The sequence below is a fragment of the Equus caballus genome, chromosome 4 (genome assembly GCF_041296265.1).
Source record: "Equus caballus isolate H_3958 breed thoroughbred chromosome 4, TB-T2T, whole genome shotgun sequence".
NCBI lineage: Eukaryota > Metazoa > Chordata > Mammalia > Perissodactyla > Equidae > Equus > Equus caballus.
Window position 1 is genome coordinate 4,352,781 of NC_091687.1, and position 15,826 is coordinate 4,368,606.

The window sequence follows — 15,826 nt, forward strand, 5'->3', positions numbered from 1 at the left end:
ATTATAAAATTATCATATGAAGAGGTGAGGTAGGAATATGTAGCCAAATATTGTAAGGAAAAAAGATGTTATATTTCTTTCTTTTTTTTTGAGGAAGATTAGCCCTGAGCTAACTGCTGCCAATCTTCCTCTATTTGCTGAGGAAGACTGGCCATGAGCTAACATCTGTGCTCATCTTCCTCTACTTTATACGTGGGACACCTACCACGCATGGTTTGCCAAGCGATGCCACGTCCGCACCCGGGATCCGAACCAGCGAACCCCGGGCCGCTGAAGCAGAATGTGCACACTTAACCACTCCACCACTGGGCTGGCCCCAAGATGTTATATTTCTGGATTTTGTGATGTTTGTGGTATCGTCGGCTTCTAAAAATTTGTAATTTGCTGTGCTTTTTTTTCTCATTCTAAATAAATATTCATATTTGTACCTAATTTTGAATGTGGAATTTTGTATTTTTTTTTCCTTAAAGAGAACTTAGCCCTTACCTTAACTGTATAAGCTTCAAATGCAGGCCCACAAAACCTGGACCCACCCCTGCTCAGGGCATCTACTGCATGCGTGTTCCCACATTTTAAATCACATCTTAGATCATAGGTCCTGAAGCACAGAGTCCAGATTACATAGTTCCTTTTCCACTTTGCTTAGCATGGCACAGTCAAGCAATAAACGTGTTTTAATGCAGGACAACATTAAGAAGAGAATGAGAAGTTGTAATTTCCTTCTCTATCACTTAAGGCAGATTTGGCTCAGTTAAAATACTCTTAAAAGGAAATGATCACATTACAAACAGATTAGGATTGATGGAACGCCGTTGATCAACTACTTTTAAGTAGTTACAATAGTAGTTAAGTAGAAGTAATTATGATTACTTTTAAGTAATTGTTTGCTTACACTAGAAACATGGCATTCCTCTTTGGACTGTGTGAGAGATGAACCTGAATGAATCCTACGCTGACACTCGGGGACCCACAGGTTCTCTCAGAGAGAACCTGGAACTTCTGGGACTTGCTAACTGGAGTGCCTCTGTGCAGGGCTGGCTGGAAGAATCTTAAAGAGCTGTTTGAGTTTATAATGCCAAGAAGACACAAGCACAGGATCAATAGCAATTATGTGCTAATCAATGAAGCCTACACTGAGCACACTGAAAACCTGTTCATTGCGCAATAGCCCATTCACCAGATTAGACATGTATGGAGATTACAAATACCTCCTAGAATCTGGAAGTTTCCAAAACTCACAAATAAACTTCTTCCTTTCTTCCCATCCCTCTTGGGCAGTTGCCACAAAAACAACTTAAAGAATAGCTTGATTTGGTGTAAAATCAAGGCCACTTAAAAAATAGAAATATTAGTAATTTCTTCTCTTAAGAATTCAAGACTTACTCCCTTTCTCAGAATAATAGCCACACAGGTCCATAATCGCTTGAGGTAAGATAAATTTCAGGATCCAAATTACCTACTTAATTAATTTACAGATTTCAGAAAGGTACTATGGTACATATACCATATACTATACAACATCCCCAGCAAAGTCTGAGGCAACGCCCTATAATCAAATATATTAATATTTCTGCAGTGAAATGCATGAAGATTTACATAAGTAATATAAATAAAGATTATAAATAGCCTTAAATCATTTCACGTCAGGTCTTGCTGCCAAATGAATTCAGGTCATGTCAGGCTTTTCCATCACATATATTAAAAAGAAATAGTCTCATGGTTTTTCCGAGTTTTTGTAATATGGAATTACAGATTAGGGATTGCGAGCCTGTATCTCCAGCAGCCCTATTTCTTTTTCCTTTTATAGTAGAAGGATAAATCATATGGTCTTAGTCTCCCAAGGTCTGGGTAGTTTTATTTTTATTTGGTTGTGCCCTTCTCTGCAAGGCCCAGGACTTTTCAAAGTAAATCAGAACAGAAACAATAGAAGGAGCTACTGTCCTCTGGGGGTTCGGTAGTGGTTGCCGGGGGGAAGCCTGTTTCTTCAAAGCTCTGCCTGAAAAACAAGCTGCCTTTTTAAATGTAGCACAGGGCCACGGAAGGCGGAGAGAATCGCGCTTGCAGAATTTATAGATGGGGGAAAGCACTGCCAGAAATCATGGCTCTAGATAGCGGAGCAGGGCCCATAAATACTGAAGGCTCGAGGAGTGTCTGGACCCAGTCTGCTGAGGTTTCTGGCAGCACAAGGGCCGCCGTGCCGTTACTCAGACTCAGACCCCGGAGATGAGGAGCAGGGCTCCGGGAGCCGCATGTAAACAACAGCATTTGATAGAGAAAGATCATCAAGTTACGAAATGGACGTAATCTGGCTACTTAGAACTTCCTGCTACGACCAGCACAAATCTTAGCAGGATCAACACATCCTTTCAGCTTTTCAAGGCAGACAAATGGAGGACGGGACCATTAACTGGCAGTGGTAGTGAATGGAAAGAGAAAGATGAATGGGGAACTTTTAGAGAAGCTTTTAAAAAGCTAGACACTATCACTCCCAAGGGATATTACATGTGACTGTAGGCTAGGGTATTCAAGAAAAGGACTTGCCTCATTCTATATTGTGAAAAACGTAATGAGCAACATGAACATATTGGCATAATAAGCAGTTCTGGCAATTATCTATGGGTTTTCTGCTAAGAGCAACTTTTGAGGACAGTGCTACTCCCTAGGGAGAAAATAATCTCCCTGTACCCCCAAAACATCAAGGAGCACAGCAAAAGCTTATTTGCCACTTTGCAATTTTTCTTCTTCAGAATAATTCTGCCACAAGCAAGTCATGGACCATTATTATACAGACGATCAATATTTTTATAGTTTCACAAACTTCTGTTCAAACACATCATTGGAGGCAGCTGTGCATGTTTGTTTTCCAGTAACAACAATGATGCAGAGCATGCTGATATTACACTTAGATTTTTATTTCCTTCATTACTGAGTCTGCCGACAAAAATCCTAAGGGCATTAACCAATGGCATCAAAATAACCGACAGTTAACAGAGCAACATCTTGATAATATGCAAGTCTAGAAGCACCGCCTGATGAATGGTACTTAAATTATGACTCCCAGTTTTAAGCACATAATGCTGTAATTTCCAGGATAACTGGTTTAGTATGTTTCTTAGTGTTCATGTTTGTTTTATTCCCTTCCTACAACAAAAATCTAAACTTTATAAGATTTTAAGTATCTGGGCATAATGTTTTGCAATGTGGCATATCTATATAAATTTGTTCCGTTAGTTTGTAAATTTCGTAAACAATGTAATCAAGTTTGTACTCCAGGAGTCAGCTAGCTTCTTGCCTGATACTCTTTGGAGCAAATTGTTTTTGTTACTTATTACCTTCCTGTATGTTAGCTATCCACAGAGTACTTTGGAACGTAGAGTGCAAGGAAATGGGAAGAAAATCTACCCGGGAAGATGGGAATTTGACCTCATGTGGGCTATTTTACCAGGTCTCAGACCACAGGAGAAATAAATGCACGAGGAATAGCCTAACAGGGAATGCTGTGTTTGGCTCCTTGGCTCCTCGTAGGCATCTCTTAGCTGTTGTCCCCATGTCTGACCATGCTTACACAACCTGCCACACAAGGCTGCTCCAGGCTCTCATAAAATGCAGGCTTGCTTCGCCTGGCCCGTGCCTGCACAGACAGTAGCTCATGCCTTGTTGAAGTTCAGGGGCTGTAGCCAACAAGCAGCAGTCTGATTCATGGGTAAGACGCAGGGAAGGAAAAATGGTTACTGTATCGGCTAATGCTTTGTGGCAGCCCGGGCGGGGAGCCTCCTGGGGCTTCTCAGACTCAAATGACAGGGATGGGAATTGTGACTGAAAGGAGCCCACAGATATGACTTTAATTAAGAACGGTTCCATTCCGCACGAGAGGAAATCCTCGAATCACTCTCAGATCTGTCAAGAGCAAATGAATTCAATTTTGGTAAAATATGATGACCGAAGTTGAGATCAATCATTATTTTATTGATGGAAATTGTCGGGTTAGAGAAGTCAACATGCCCAAAATCTTCAGTTGTCCCAAAAGATCAATTATTTGAATATGGAAATCTAGAGTTTATGTCAATACCTCTGTTTTACCCACAAATATCTTTGCGGGGAAATTTAGGATGTTTTTCAACTGAAGAAACATATTTCAAGGACAGTCTTGTAAGAAGGACCATTAAATGGAAGTGACGTTTCCATTTTAAGCGTCTACTAAAAACTGACATTAAGGATTAAGAAAGATCAAATAAAGCAGAACAATAAAAAGCCTCAAAAATATTCTGTATTTCAATAAAAACATGCTTCCTTTAAACTTGAAAGACCTCTTTTACATAATTTAGAAAAAGAGCAGAGTTTTAAAGCAATTCCTCTTCACCTTCCGTTTTATATTTGTTTATCTTTAAAACGAGGCTACTAGTAATAATTTCTGTTTCGACTGTCTTTCTTGGTAAACAGGTCACTAGGTCTGAAAACCTTTCTTTCTGAATGAATGTGACAGTATGTGATTTATTGTACTTAATATTTTGCCCCTTTAGCCACTTCCTTGGCTGCAATTCCCAAACCTCATTAGGTGACTTCTTTCAGTTTATGGCAGATGGACAATGACCACAGGACACAAAGAGAACAGCTGTCCTCCCCTTTTCTACCTTTCTCCCTTTCAGTCCTAGCCCCATTCCCTCACTTCCAAAATATTTGTATTTCTTCCTGTTTACTGCCACTCTTATCATAAGGGATAAAGGGGCCAATTCTCTTCCAATGTATGGAATGCCATGTCATTTCCAACCACTTTTGGGTGCCTAACGCTTTGCAAGTCTCCTCCCAAGCCTGGAGCCTGAAACTTTCATCAGATCTTATGTTGGGAGAAACAGAAGGAAGAGAAATGCAAAATGTGTCAAGCTTTGCCAGGTTCCCTGCCAAGCAGCCCTCCTTTCCCCAGGGCTGAGGCCACATAACCTAGCCCAAGTGCTCAAGTCTGGCTCATTTTCTAGGAGGACTAATCCTCAACTTAGGCAGCAGGTGTTAAGTACCGCCCCTCCCCACCCCCAGCAATCTGGAGACTCAGTATTATCACCCTCGTTGCTCTTCTGGTTCTGACCTTGGTCTCAAGGTCTTTGAATGGTCCCTGCCTTGTCTCCCTGCCAAGCTTCTAACCTTCACTGTGATGCTGACCCTCTGGGGCAGTACCACACCTGCTCTGGTCAGTCTCCCTCCCAAATGAAGTCTTGCCCCTGGATCTCCTTCTTTCCTGGCCTTTCCACAGGCTGCATACTCTCCTCTGTGGTCCTCTCCCTTCCTTGCTTTCTTCTCACACATGGATTCCCCACCCCAACAAACACCTATTTGATAACAAACTCCTCAAAGACTGGGCAGTGTCTTAGGTTTTGCTTTCCCACAGTGGATGTAAGCACATAGAGTTATATATAGTACACACCCTAAAGATCTCTCCAATAGAAGAATCCTTGATCAAGAGTCCTTGATTGACAAGAAAGCCAAAATTACTGGCTCAGATCAAGTTCTGATATCGCCCATGGATTTCACTCAGCAAACTCCTTGCCTCAGGGGTCAACAACGGGTATAGTATTGAGCACTGATGTGGAACATCTCTAGATCTCTTTCCTAACTGATGAATTTAATTCAATTCAGTTCATAGTTACTCAGTACTAGTTGTGAGCAAAATTCTGCCCTATATATAAAGAGGGATACTCGTACATTCCTTAGCCCTCGAAGAACATCTAAGCTATATAGAGAGAAAGTGGATGTGCAGAAATGGCCAGTGTAATAAATCAAAGTAGAGTGAAGTAGTATCATAAAGTAAATACAGAGATAGCGGGGCTTCAGAGGTATCAGCCTGGGGCAATGAGATGAGTTTTCATGGAGAAGAGACCACTTAGTCTACACCAATGATCAATTTCTTCTCACCCTGTAGTTTGCTACTATCTCCCTTCTCCTAACAGCCCTCAATAAATATTAGGAGAACATATTTATGAATGAATTACTGATATTTATTTTTTAAACCTCATCAAGGTGAGTGACAACGAATTAAATATTGTAAGGGGGAAATGGAGGGGCCAGCCCGGTGTTGTAGTGGTTAAGTTCCACGCATTCCACTTTGGTGGCCTGGGTTCACGAGTTTGGATCTCTGGCTAGGAGCTACACCCACTTGTCAGCCATGCTGAAGCGGCCACTCACATATAAAGCAGAGAAAGACTGGCACAGATGTTAGCTCAGGGCTAATCCTCCTCAGTCTTCCTCAAGCAAAAAGAAAAGGAAGATTGGCAACAAATGTTAGCACAGGGCTGATTTTCCTCAGGAAAAAAAAAAAAGGAAAAGGCATAGTATCTTTCAAATCGTATTTTAATTCACAGAATTATTTAGTTATCAGTTTTAATAATTCAAAGACACTTATAATTAATCTCAACAATCTTTGCCAGAACCTTGTGCTTAGTAGAATTTTACAATTATTTCAGAATATTCCCTTTTATTACTTGAAATAAGACTTAAGAACTTAAGATGAGGTGGATTTGAAATATGTATAAAGTTCGTTTATAGTGGTCTTTTAAAATATATACTCCATAAAAAGGAATAGGTCAACTCCAGCATGAAGCAGCAGGATAACCTGAATTATAATCAGTTCCAAACCTTTATTTATTAAATTTAGATAACACAGAAGTGTTCCCTATATAAATATTTCAGTCTTTGTGTTAATATAGATTCTTGAAGCTCTAAAAATCAAGTCATAAACAAGTCTTATTTTAATATCTTTTATATCCAAGAATCTTACAATCAAATAAAATAGGTATTTAACCTGTAAAGCATATGTATTAAACTAATTTTACCATTAAAATTTTCTAAACTTCTGTTTTGTATTTGTATTTGTCTTGAGCTCAAGTCACCAGAGATTTTGTTAGTCTCATACTTAGAGATTTTCAGGTTTTCAGAAGAAGTTTTCACTCTTTCATAATAAATGCCCCAATCTTACTCACTTACCAAGGAAAGTGACCCTTGAGAAAAATGAGAGTCTAATTTAGAAATGTATTTCTGTAAGTTCACAGAGGAAATGAGCAACAATTCATACCAAGATTCGAAGGCCTCAGTTTCTCCTCCAACTTGAGAGCAAGTTTCTCTATTGAACCAAGTTCTGAGTAATTAAGACGTTTATGAATTAGGCTTGAGGAAAAAACTGCCCCTCTTAGGTTGAACGCAATATAATACCTCTTCCTAGTGGCATTTTATTCATTATATTTATTTGAGCAAAAATAATGCCAGATCTCTTTTCTTGCACAAAGCAATCTTCCAATTCATCAATGAGAGTACCTCTAACTTTTGTAATCTTCTAGTTCTTATTTTTCAAAATACTCTCATTTGTCTCAGAGACTCTGTAGCACATACAGTACATAAAAGAATAATTCAGGCCTAAGGACATTTTCATATCTTAATCTGTAGATATAAAACATTTACGATTTAATGACCTTCTTCTGTCTTGAAACAAACAAAAAAGCAGTAAAAAGAAATAAACACATACACAAAACTTCAAATCTTTAATTGAATTAAATTCATAAGTAAAACCAAAGAAAAAAGCTACTAATTCTATAAATTATGAACAAATAATAGATTCTAGCTAGTTCAATGATAACGAACTGATAAATACATGGATATATATTTTTGTCCACTAGCTTCACTAAAAACATAGTTTATTGGCGCTTTTCTGTTTTCTTCTCGGTCATCTTTTCCATTGATTGAGGTCCTCAGCTCACCTCCCCCAAATCCTCTCTTGGCATGAAATGTCTGCATCACACTAATTTAGCACTTGATTACATACTATTACAGATGTGTCTGTAATAGTTACTTGTCACTTAGGTGAGAAATATTTATGAGCATATACTTATTTTGAGTCCCGGGGCTAAGGGCTGAGAACATCATGATGGACAAGATAGATTTACCTCCGAAGCCAAACTGTTTGCTCTTCATGGCATCTGTTTTTAAATGCTCTACCTTTAATCCCCATTTGACTGATGAATTCTGTTAATCTGAAGAAAGAGCTGGGCTATATTGTAGAAGGATATTGGCAAGTTCTTGCTGAGTAGTCAATGCAGATTTATATCAAGGAAGGGACAAGTTCACACTTAACACAACTGTTCAAATAATCTTTCCTAGGAATTAATTTCATTATAATTTTTATTGCTCAAGAGAGAAAGAGGCCATTTTGCTCACCTCTATTGTCAATTAAATGAGTTAAAAAACCCCAGCCCATTTTGATCAACTCTTCAGATGGACGCAATTTCATCTGACATTGCTCACAGCTACCCCTGGCCCGTCCTTCTGCTCTAGGAGGACACTGACGTTTCCACCCTATAGCTTGCTTATGTCACTCTGGCTTCTCACCTGGAAAACTTTTGTCCTTCTCTGACTCACATTCTTTGCTCTCAAGGATTCTCCTCTTTAAGAAGCCTTCCTAAATGGCTCTCCTCTGCAAGACCTAGTTAGGCCTTGCCACTATGGGGACCTGTACATACGTCCATCTCTGTTTATAACAATCTGGCGGTGCTATGGAGGTTTCAGGCTCCATACGCCTCTCCCACACCACTAAGCACTGTAAAAATATGCTGTTTTCTCACTTTTTTGTTCCAGAGTTAAAGTTAGCTCAGAACAGGGCTGGGCACACAGTAAATATTCAGTGAAATCTTGTTCAGTGAATGATGGATACAAAGCACTACAAGCCCTTCCCTTGGGAGCAGGATCCTGCCTGGGAAAACAGAATTTGGAGGCATCTGGAAGATAACGGTTTGCAAGGGTATCATCTCAAATTTTCTTTCCTATCCCGGAGGAAATCTAAAGGAAATGGGTAAATGCTCCTAAGGCTACAACCATAAATTCTACAAGTTGAATCTAATCAATCAAGTGAGGACTGTAGTGGATCGATGCCTCAGCACAGAAATGGATATGAGATCTTTCATTGGAATGGAAAAATGAAAAGTTCTTCTACGAATATTCTAGGACACTTTTCAAGATGATTTAGCTGTTGATAAATTTCAGCTTGCAGAACTGCATTTTCAGAATGCTTTAACTTTAAAACTCATTTGGTTAAGATAGCTTGTATATTTATGCATAAATGTATGTGTGTATACACACACACACACACACACACACACACATACATAGTATATATACATTAGAAGAGTTGGGAAAGCATTGCTGCATTGAGACAGTTTGAGATATTCCTTAATAATTCAAGAAATTTCTTTATACATATTCTGAGGTACTTGGGATTCTTTTGGATAATGCTTGTCATATAATTCAAAATGTTTACAAGAGCAATATAAAAATATCAAGGCAATCATTTATTCTATTGTGTTGTTGTACGTGAATAATTATGAACATAATTCACCACTGAAGCCATAAATAATGATAGAATCCGCTAGAAAATTCCTATATTACATCTAAATCTTCACACTATACAACAAACATTTAACATTTTAAAGGACTTTCTGAGGAGTGACACTAAATCTGACCATATTTAACCACATTACAGACATACGTCACCTAACATTGAGAATACATTCTGAGAAATGCATGGTCAGGCGATTTTATCATTGTGCGAAGATCATAGAGTGCACTTACACAAACCTAGATGGTATAGCCTACTACACACCTAGGCTCTGTGGTACTAATCATATGGGACCACCATTGCAGATGTGGTCTGTCGTTGACTGAAACATCGTTATGCAGTGCATGACTGTATTAGTATAGATTGGGAGAATTCCACAAAACACAAAAAAATGTAAATGTTGAACTGTCGACTTACAGTGTTTTTTATAACATATTCAATACAATTGTTGAACTGAGTATAAAAGCAATGGCTACCTGACTGTTGTTGCTATTTTTGTATTTGGTTATCGTGGGGCTTGTAAAGCTCAGGATGAACACACACAATTACAACATCTCTGGAATTTGTGTCTAGCCTTCACACCATCTATATAAACACAATGATGCTACTCCAAGTACTCATAACAAGATACACAAAATTATTTCTGGAAGGTTCTGCCCACTATACTGTATTTACCACAGAACGCCATACACCTTACAGCTAATGGTCTGCCACTACATTCTTGGCCACCCTAATCCTTCTTAGTTCCCCAATTTTTAGTCTCAAAATGCAGTAAACTAATTTCCCAATGAAGTCTCTAAGCAGTAAATTATAATTTCTTTTACTAAATATTTTCTATTTCACTCCCAAACGATGACATGTTAGAATTTCACTTTCGACCCTAAAACTGCCGCTTAAAAGATTTCTAAGTGTAATTTTTAGTTATAAACTTGAGATCTCTCACTCTCTCCAACCTCTGATTCTGTCACTCTTCCAGTCTTCTAACCTAGCATTCAACTCAGGCTTTAAATAATACAAGCCTCTCTCTGGCCTGGTGGGCTGCATCCCTCTGGCTCGTGGGAAAACCAAGGGCTCTTGCTAAGTCATGGATTTGGGACTAGTCCCAAGACCTGGGCATGGTGCTTGCTCTGAGTTTTGGGTCTCAGGTACGAAACTCGGCTTTCCCTGATTAACTGCCTTTCTCGGCCCTGTCTCGTCAGCTCTACAGTTCGTGGGAGGGCGCTATTGAAAGGTGAGGACATAAAGAATCTATGCCTCTCTACAGCACACTCTTTACATTTACAAAAACAGGCTTTGTTTTCCTTTAAGGAAGGATAATTTAATTGCTGCTGGATCTCTCCTACCTTGAATAAAACTCAAATACTAGTAGGGTTATGAGGCATATATTTTAAAGCGTATTCTCTTGTATTCTTTAATTGCTGAGAGATAATATCTGAAATCAATATTCATTGCTCTAGCAAAAAGTAAGAATATGCACTCAGAATACAGATAAACAGGAAAACATTACTCAGCTTATTTTTTATATTAATAGCATAAAGAATTTAAACACATTTATTCTGGTTAAGAACCTCTAAGTTACTTGCCTCTCATGCTAGAATTTTAAAAATTTGTTTTTCTAGAACCACAACTTTTAAAAAATAAACACTATTTTTTTCTGATTATAAAAGTTCACTTTATAGAAAGCATAAAGTGATGCTTACTATATTTCGTGCTCACTATAGAAAACTTAGGATACATTTGCTAATAGAACAAAGAAAACCCTCTCATAAAAAAAACATTGTTTTGTCTTTGCTAACGCCCTTCTTATGACCACATACGGACTTCTAAATAGTCTGCAAATTGTTGTAGGTAATGCTATCAGTGTGAGAAGAAAATAACTCAAACTGTAATCAGGCAACTTCACATAATACCTACAGAAGCTGAAAAGAGGCACACTGATGAATAAGTGACAACCGTGGGACTTGAAGAAAATTGCTCTTGGGCACAATCAACCACAGTGGGCTCCCGGCTATGAGAACACTGATTTGCAATTAGGACTACCAGGCAAGTGAGGGATACAGTCCTTTCACTGAAAGTGGATCTCCAAAGATATGAGGGTGAAGGTGGTGGATACCGAGGAGGCTGTCCCAGACATCCTCACGTCACCAGGAGGGGCCAGGAGGAGGTTTCCAAGTTACGGGACCACGATCAATAGAGCTAACCCCCACCTAGAAAGCAATATCTTTCCTCACCTGGAACATTCCCTTTGGAAACTCGTACATGTTATGTATTAATATATACCTTTGAAAATTAGAATAGAAAGTAATATAACAGGCAGCAAAACCATAAATGCTTGCTCACAAGGTACCTTATTTTATTGAATGCTTTGGGTAGGAATTTTTAGCTCTACTACAAAAGCACTTAGAAGAAATATTGCCAGATATATTAATTTTTTCATTATCCATGACTGAATTAAACACAGATTATTTACGTCAAACATGAAGCCCTAATTGATTTCTCTCAGCCACCAATGATCATAATCATCTCTTTCCCTACTAGTCAGTAAGAGTGCAGGAAATAGAACAGATTTCAATCTTAATCTGAGCAAAAAATAGCTAGTAAGGTAATTCTGCTATAACAGAAAAATCCAATGCATTCAAAATCCATATAAATCACTTCAAGATGTTGCAGATTATCTGCATCATTTTTAAATGCCACTCCCTGCTGGAGAGACGTGAGACCAGAATGTAGCATTTAAATATTTTTTTCTTTCACTTTTAAATGTTTTAAATTACTCACTACCAAGTTAAGACTCACTCTTCTCTAAATCCAAAACCATTTGGCACTATAATCCTGATTGTACGCTATGATTAAAACAAACATTTCCAAGTTAAATTGCTATAATTGCTAAAAACACTTACCAATGGAAAATTGGAGGACAGAGGCTGTTGTTGTATTAAGGCTTGTGGTAATCTAGAAAAAGGAATACACCAAAATAAGATGAGAGAGAAAGAGAGGAGGAGAAAGAGGCGGACGATGTCGGGAGGAGGGGAGTGCGAAAAGAAGAGGAAAGAAAGGGGCCATTAACAGGCTGTATGTATCAGGTGGTCAGCTTATTTTCATCAGTGTGTCTGAACACACATGTTTCATGTTTCCCTGTGGGGAACGAAGCTGTGAGATCCTGATTTAGGCATTCATGGTATACTCCCAGTCCTGTTGAAAATTGTTTTTAGTGCAATCTACCAGGTAACCTTGTGAGGGCACTTGATACAGCGCCCACCACCTCCCCTCCAGCCTACATCAACAGTTCTGGGGCCCAAAGGGAAGACTATAAAAAGGCTACCGAACAAAAATCGGGAGGTAAATTAAGAGCAAATGGAAGAATAAGATTATTTTGAAAAGTAAATAGAATTATGCCAGCAAAAGGGGACAGCATTTCTTTGGGGGACAATGAAAATGTTCTAGAATTGATTATGGTGACGGTTTCATAATTTTGTGTATAAACTAAAAACCTTGTACACTTTAAATGAATGAATTATAGACTATGTGGATTATTTCTCAATAAAACTGTTCCTTCAAAAAAAGTTATGGATCGGAAATACCCTTCCAACACATTTCTATTCCTTTCCCTTAGTTTTGTGAAGAAGCATGCTTAAAGGATTTTCCCGCTTCTGAACGAGGAACGGTACCTTATTTAACTTTAAATAAATTTAAATTTTTTGAATTTTTATTTATTTGTTCTTTGGAGCAGTGACTTTGACTCATATCAGCACAAACAAGATGAGAATTAAGACTCTCATTTGCAATCACTCTCTTGTTGGGTTCCCACCCCCGTAAGCTAAAGTATGGGGTGCCTGCTATGACCACACCCTATAGAACAAAGTGTATACCTGTGTTTCATGGTGGCAGAAGCAGTAGGCTGTCTTACCTCCACTTCTCACATATCATAATAACATCCTTACACTTGTCCCTGCATTTGTTAGCCCCCTTGTGATGGATCCACAACTGCAGAAGGGTCAAGAGATGCCCAGTTCATGATTGCCATGGAAACCAGTGGACAAACAGTGAGCGAGCCTCTTGCTCTGCCAGAATTCAGCAGAGATGTGAATATCAAAAGATTGCACATGGGCTTCCCGTTTCTACTCCTCGATTTGGAAAGATGGCTGGACGTGTGCTTGAAATACACAGCTTCACAATTCATGAAGAAGGAGGAAAGGTGACAGGGAGGAGGGCAAGAGAGACATTTTGTAAGTTCTCCAAACATCAATATAGGTATCAGCTCCCAACTGATTTTAATGCAGCAAAAATCACTGGTGTCAGGGTGTCAGAGGAAATTCTCCTTAAATTTAAAAATTTTTCAGTAAATTGAATGAATGCTCTTCTTTTCTGATTTTACGTAACAATAGATTCTCAGATGAATTACTAAACAACTCCTGAATATAAGTTATTTAAAACCATGATATTACATAAGTTAAAAGCACATGGTTGTTGCTACTGGTAGCAGGAGAATTAAACACATTGGACAATCTTAGATACTTAGCCTGGTGGGATAACAAATGATGCTTGTGTCACCACGATCAAGTTTTACTACTGCTAGTAAACAGTAAGTGGCTTGAAATATTGCCAAATTTCAACTTACATGTGCTAACTGAGGGTGACCTTAGACTTTGAATAGTCATTCATTCTACATTTATTTTTTTCACCAGAGAAGTTAAGGACTGGTGGAATGGCTGACTCTCCTTTTGTTACCTTCACCCATTTAGTTTATTAGTAAAATTGTCAGCTACAAGAAAATAGGGAAGACGAAGAGAAAAAAATAACAAGAAGCATTGCCTATAAAATCTACTCACTTATATTTACATTTGGGGATTATAAATTATTTATTATTCTTGAGTTCAAATGTGTAAGTTTAATCTGCAACGTTATCGAGCCTTTATATCTGACATTCTGAAAACCAAAGGGTCTCTTAAAGGTTTTTGATAAATAATATAACGACTATGAATAACTGACAGAGAACTTTTTTCCTACCAAATCTCAGTGCTCCTAAATTATCCAATAGACTCCAAACTATGGGAAATCAGTATGATCACTAAATGAATCTGAAGAATTCACTGTAGGCTGATGCTGTTCATTCTGCACCTCTTCCCTGTAAATTTTTATTGGGTTTAATGCTGTTTTTGCCCAAACTCGCCCTTCTAACTAAGATGCATTTCCAAATATGTAAGAATAATTCAGTAAATAATTTCTTTAAAAAATGGTGGCTAACATAATTAATTTCATTTTAAGCTCTGACAGAGTACATTTTCTCTTAAAGGAGTGGGTAGATGAATTCCTCTTTACTTCTATTTTAGACTAGGAAAATGAATAAAGTTAGGTGTACCTCCTGAAATATGAAGACTTCACTGGGTTCAAAAAAATGTGTGCGGGTTGCACAGCCCCGGAGTAGTGAAAACACGACACGTGGTACATCCATGCAGAGCACATGCGCCTCACTGACTCTGGCTTTTATTGAAATGAAATGGCCATTTGACTAAACTCACAACATAGAGATGCTCTTTTCGGCATTGTAAAAGATAAAGCATTAGCCTATTAAGGTTCTTTGTCTATGGTTCTTTGTTTCACAACTTCAGTTAAGAAATGGATTTATGAAAAACAAGAAGGCGTATTTTTTTAAAAAGTGATGTTTGGGGGCTGATAATTTTCATTGGTTCCTATGCACAACCGTTTCGACTTGATTCAGTTTTGAAGCACCATGCAAATATCTGAATTTTAGTGAACATAATAGCATGTTAATTGACAACTGACTTCCTCAGTTTTCATTCGATTAATGCCTCCTGTAAATACAACTTGGGTACAATATACATTTTTGCCCCTGGGACACCAATAGAGCATAAAACTTTTTGAAAATTAGAAGTTGCTAGTGTGTAAAATGTGAATGTCATCTCCATCACTGTCATGTATCTTCTTCATTCCAGTCCCTTTGCGTCTACAACACAATTCTTCTTAGGAACATACTTGTGATGGGAATATAAATCTGCATACGTTTTTTTCTTTCTTGGATGAAGATAATTATTTTGAATATTTTCCTTTATAGTTGAAAGGCTAATCTCACATTATTATATAATATACTTCAAAACCAGCCTATTAGGTGTATACATTCTAAATGCTAAACAAGCTGGGATATAGTGAAACAATCAGGATTAAATATACGTGGGATCAAATAAACTAAATACTTTGGCTTTTATGCCATAGAAATATGAAATTTGGCATTATCTTCTCAGATATTTTTACTTCCTATTAATCAGTAGAAATAAAAAAGAATTTGCCAAGCATTTCCAGAAATATTACTGAACGAGAGAACATTCTAAAACAGGCATTTATGCTAAGCTCAATTAACTATGGCAAAAATTTAATTTTGTTTAAGGTTTATAGATAATTAATTCAGTCATGGTACATTATTTAAAATGTACTAGCAAA

The 15,826-nt window shown here is 37.9% G+C and overlaps 1 protein-coding gene across 2 annotated transcripts in view; it reads right to left on the reverse strand.

Moving 5' to 3' along the window:
- Positions 1-15,826, reverse strand: part of RELN (reelin) — a 459,089-nt gene that overhangs the window by 210,690 nt on the left and 232,573 nt on the right. For both annotated transcript variants that reach the window (XM_023638850.2, XM_070265359.1), the window contains exon 8: positions 12,271-12,322. In XM_023638850.2, the coding sequence (XP_023494618.1) occupies positions 12,271-12,322 (52 nt within the window). The remainder of the gene's footprint in view (positions 1-12,270; positions 12,323-15,826) is intronic.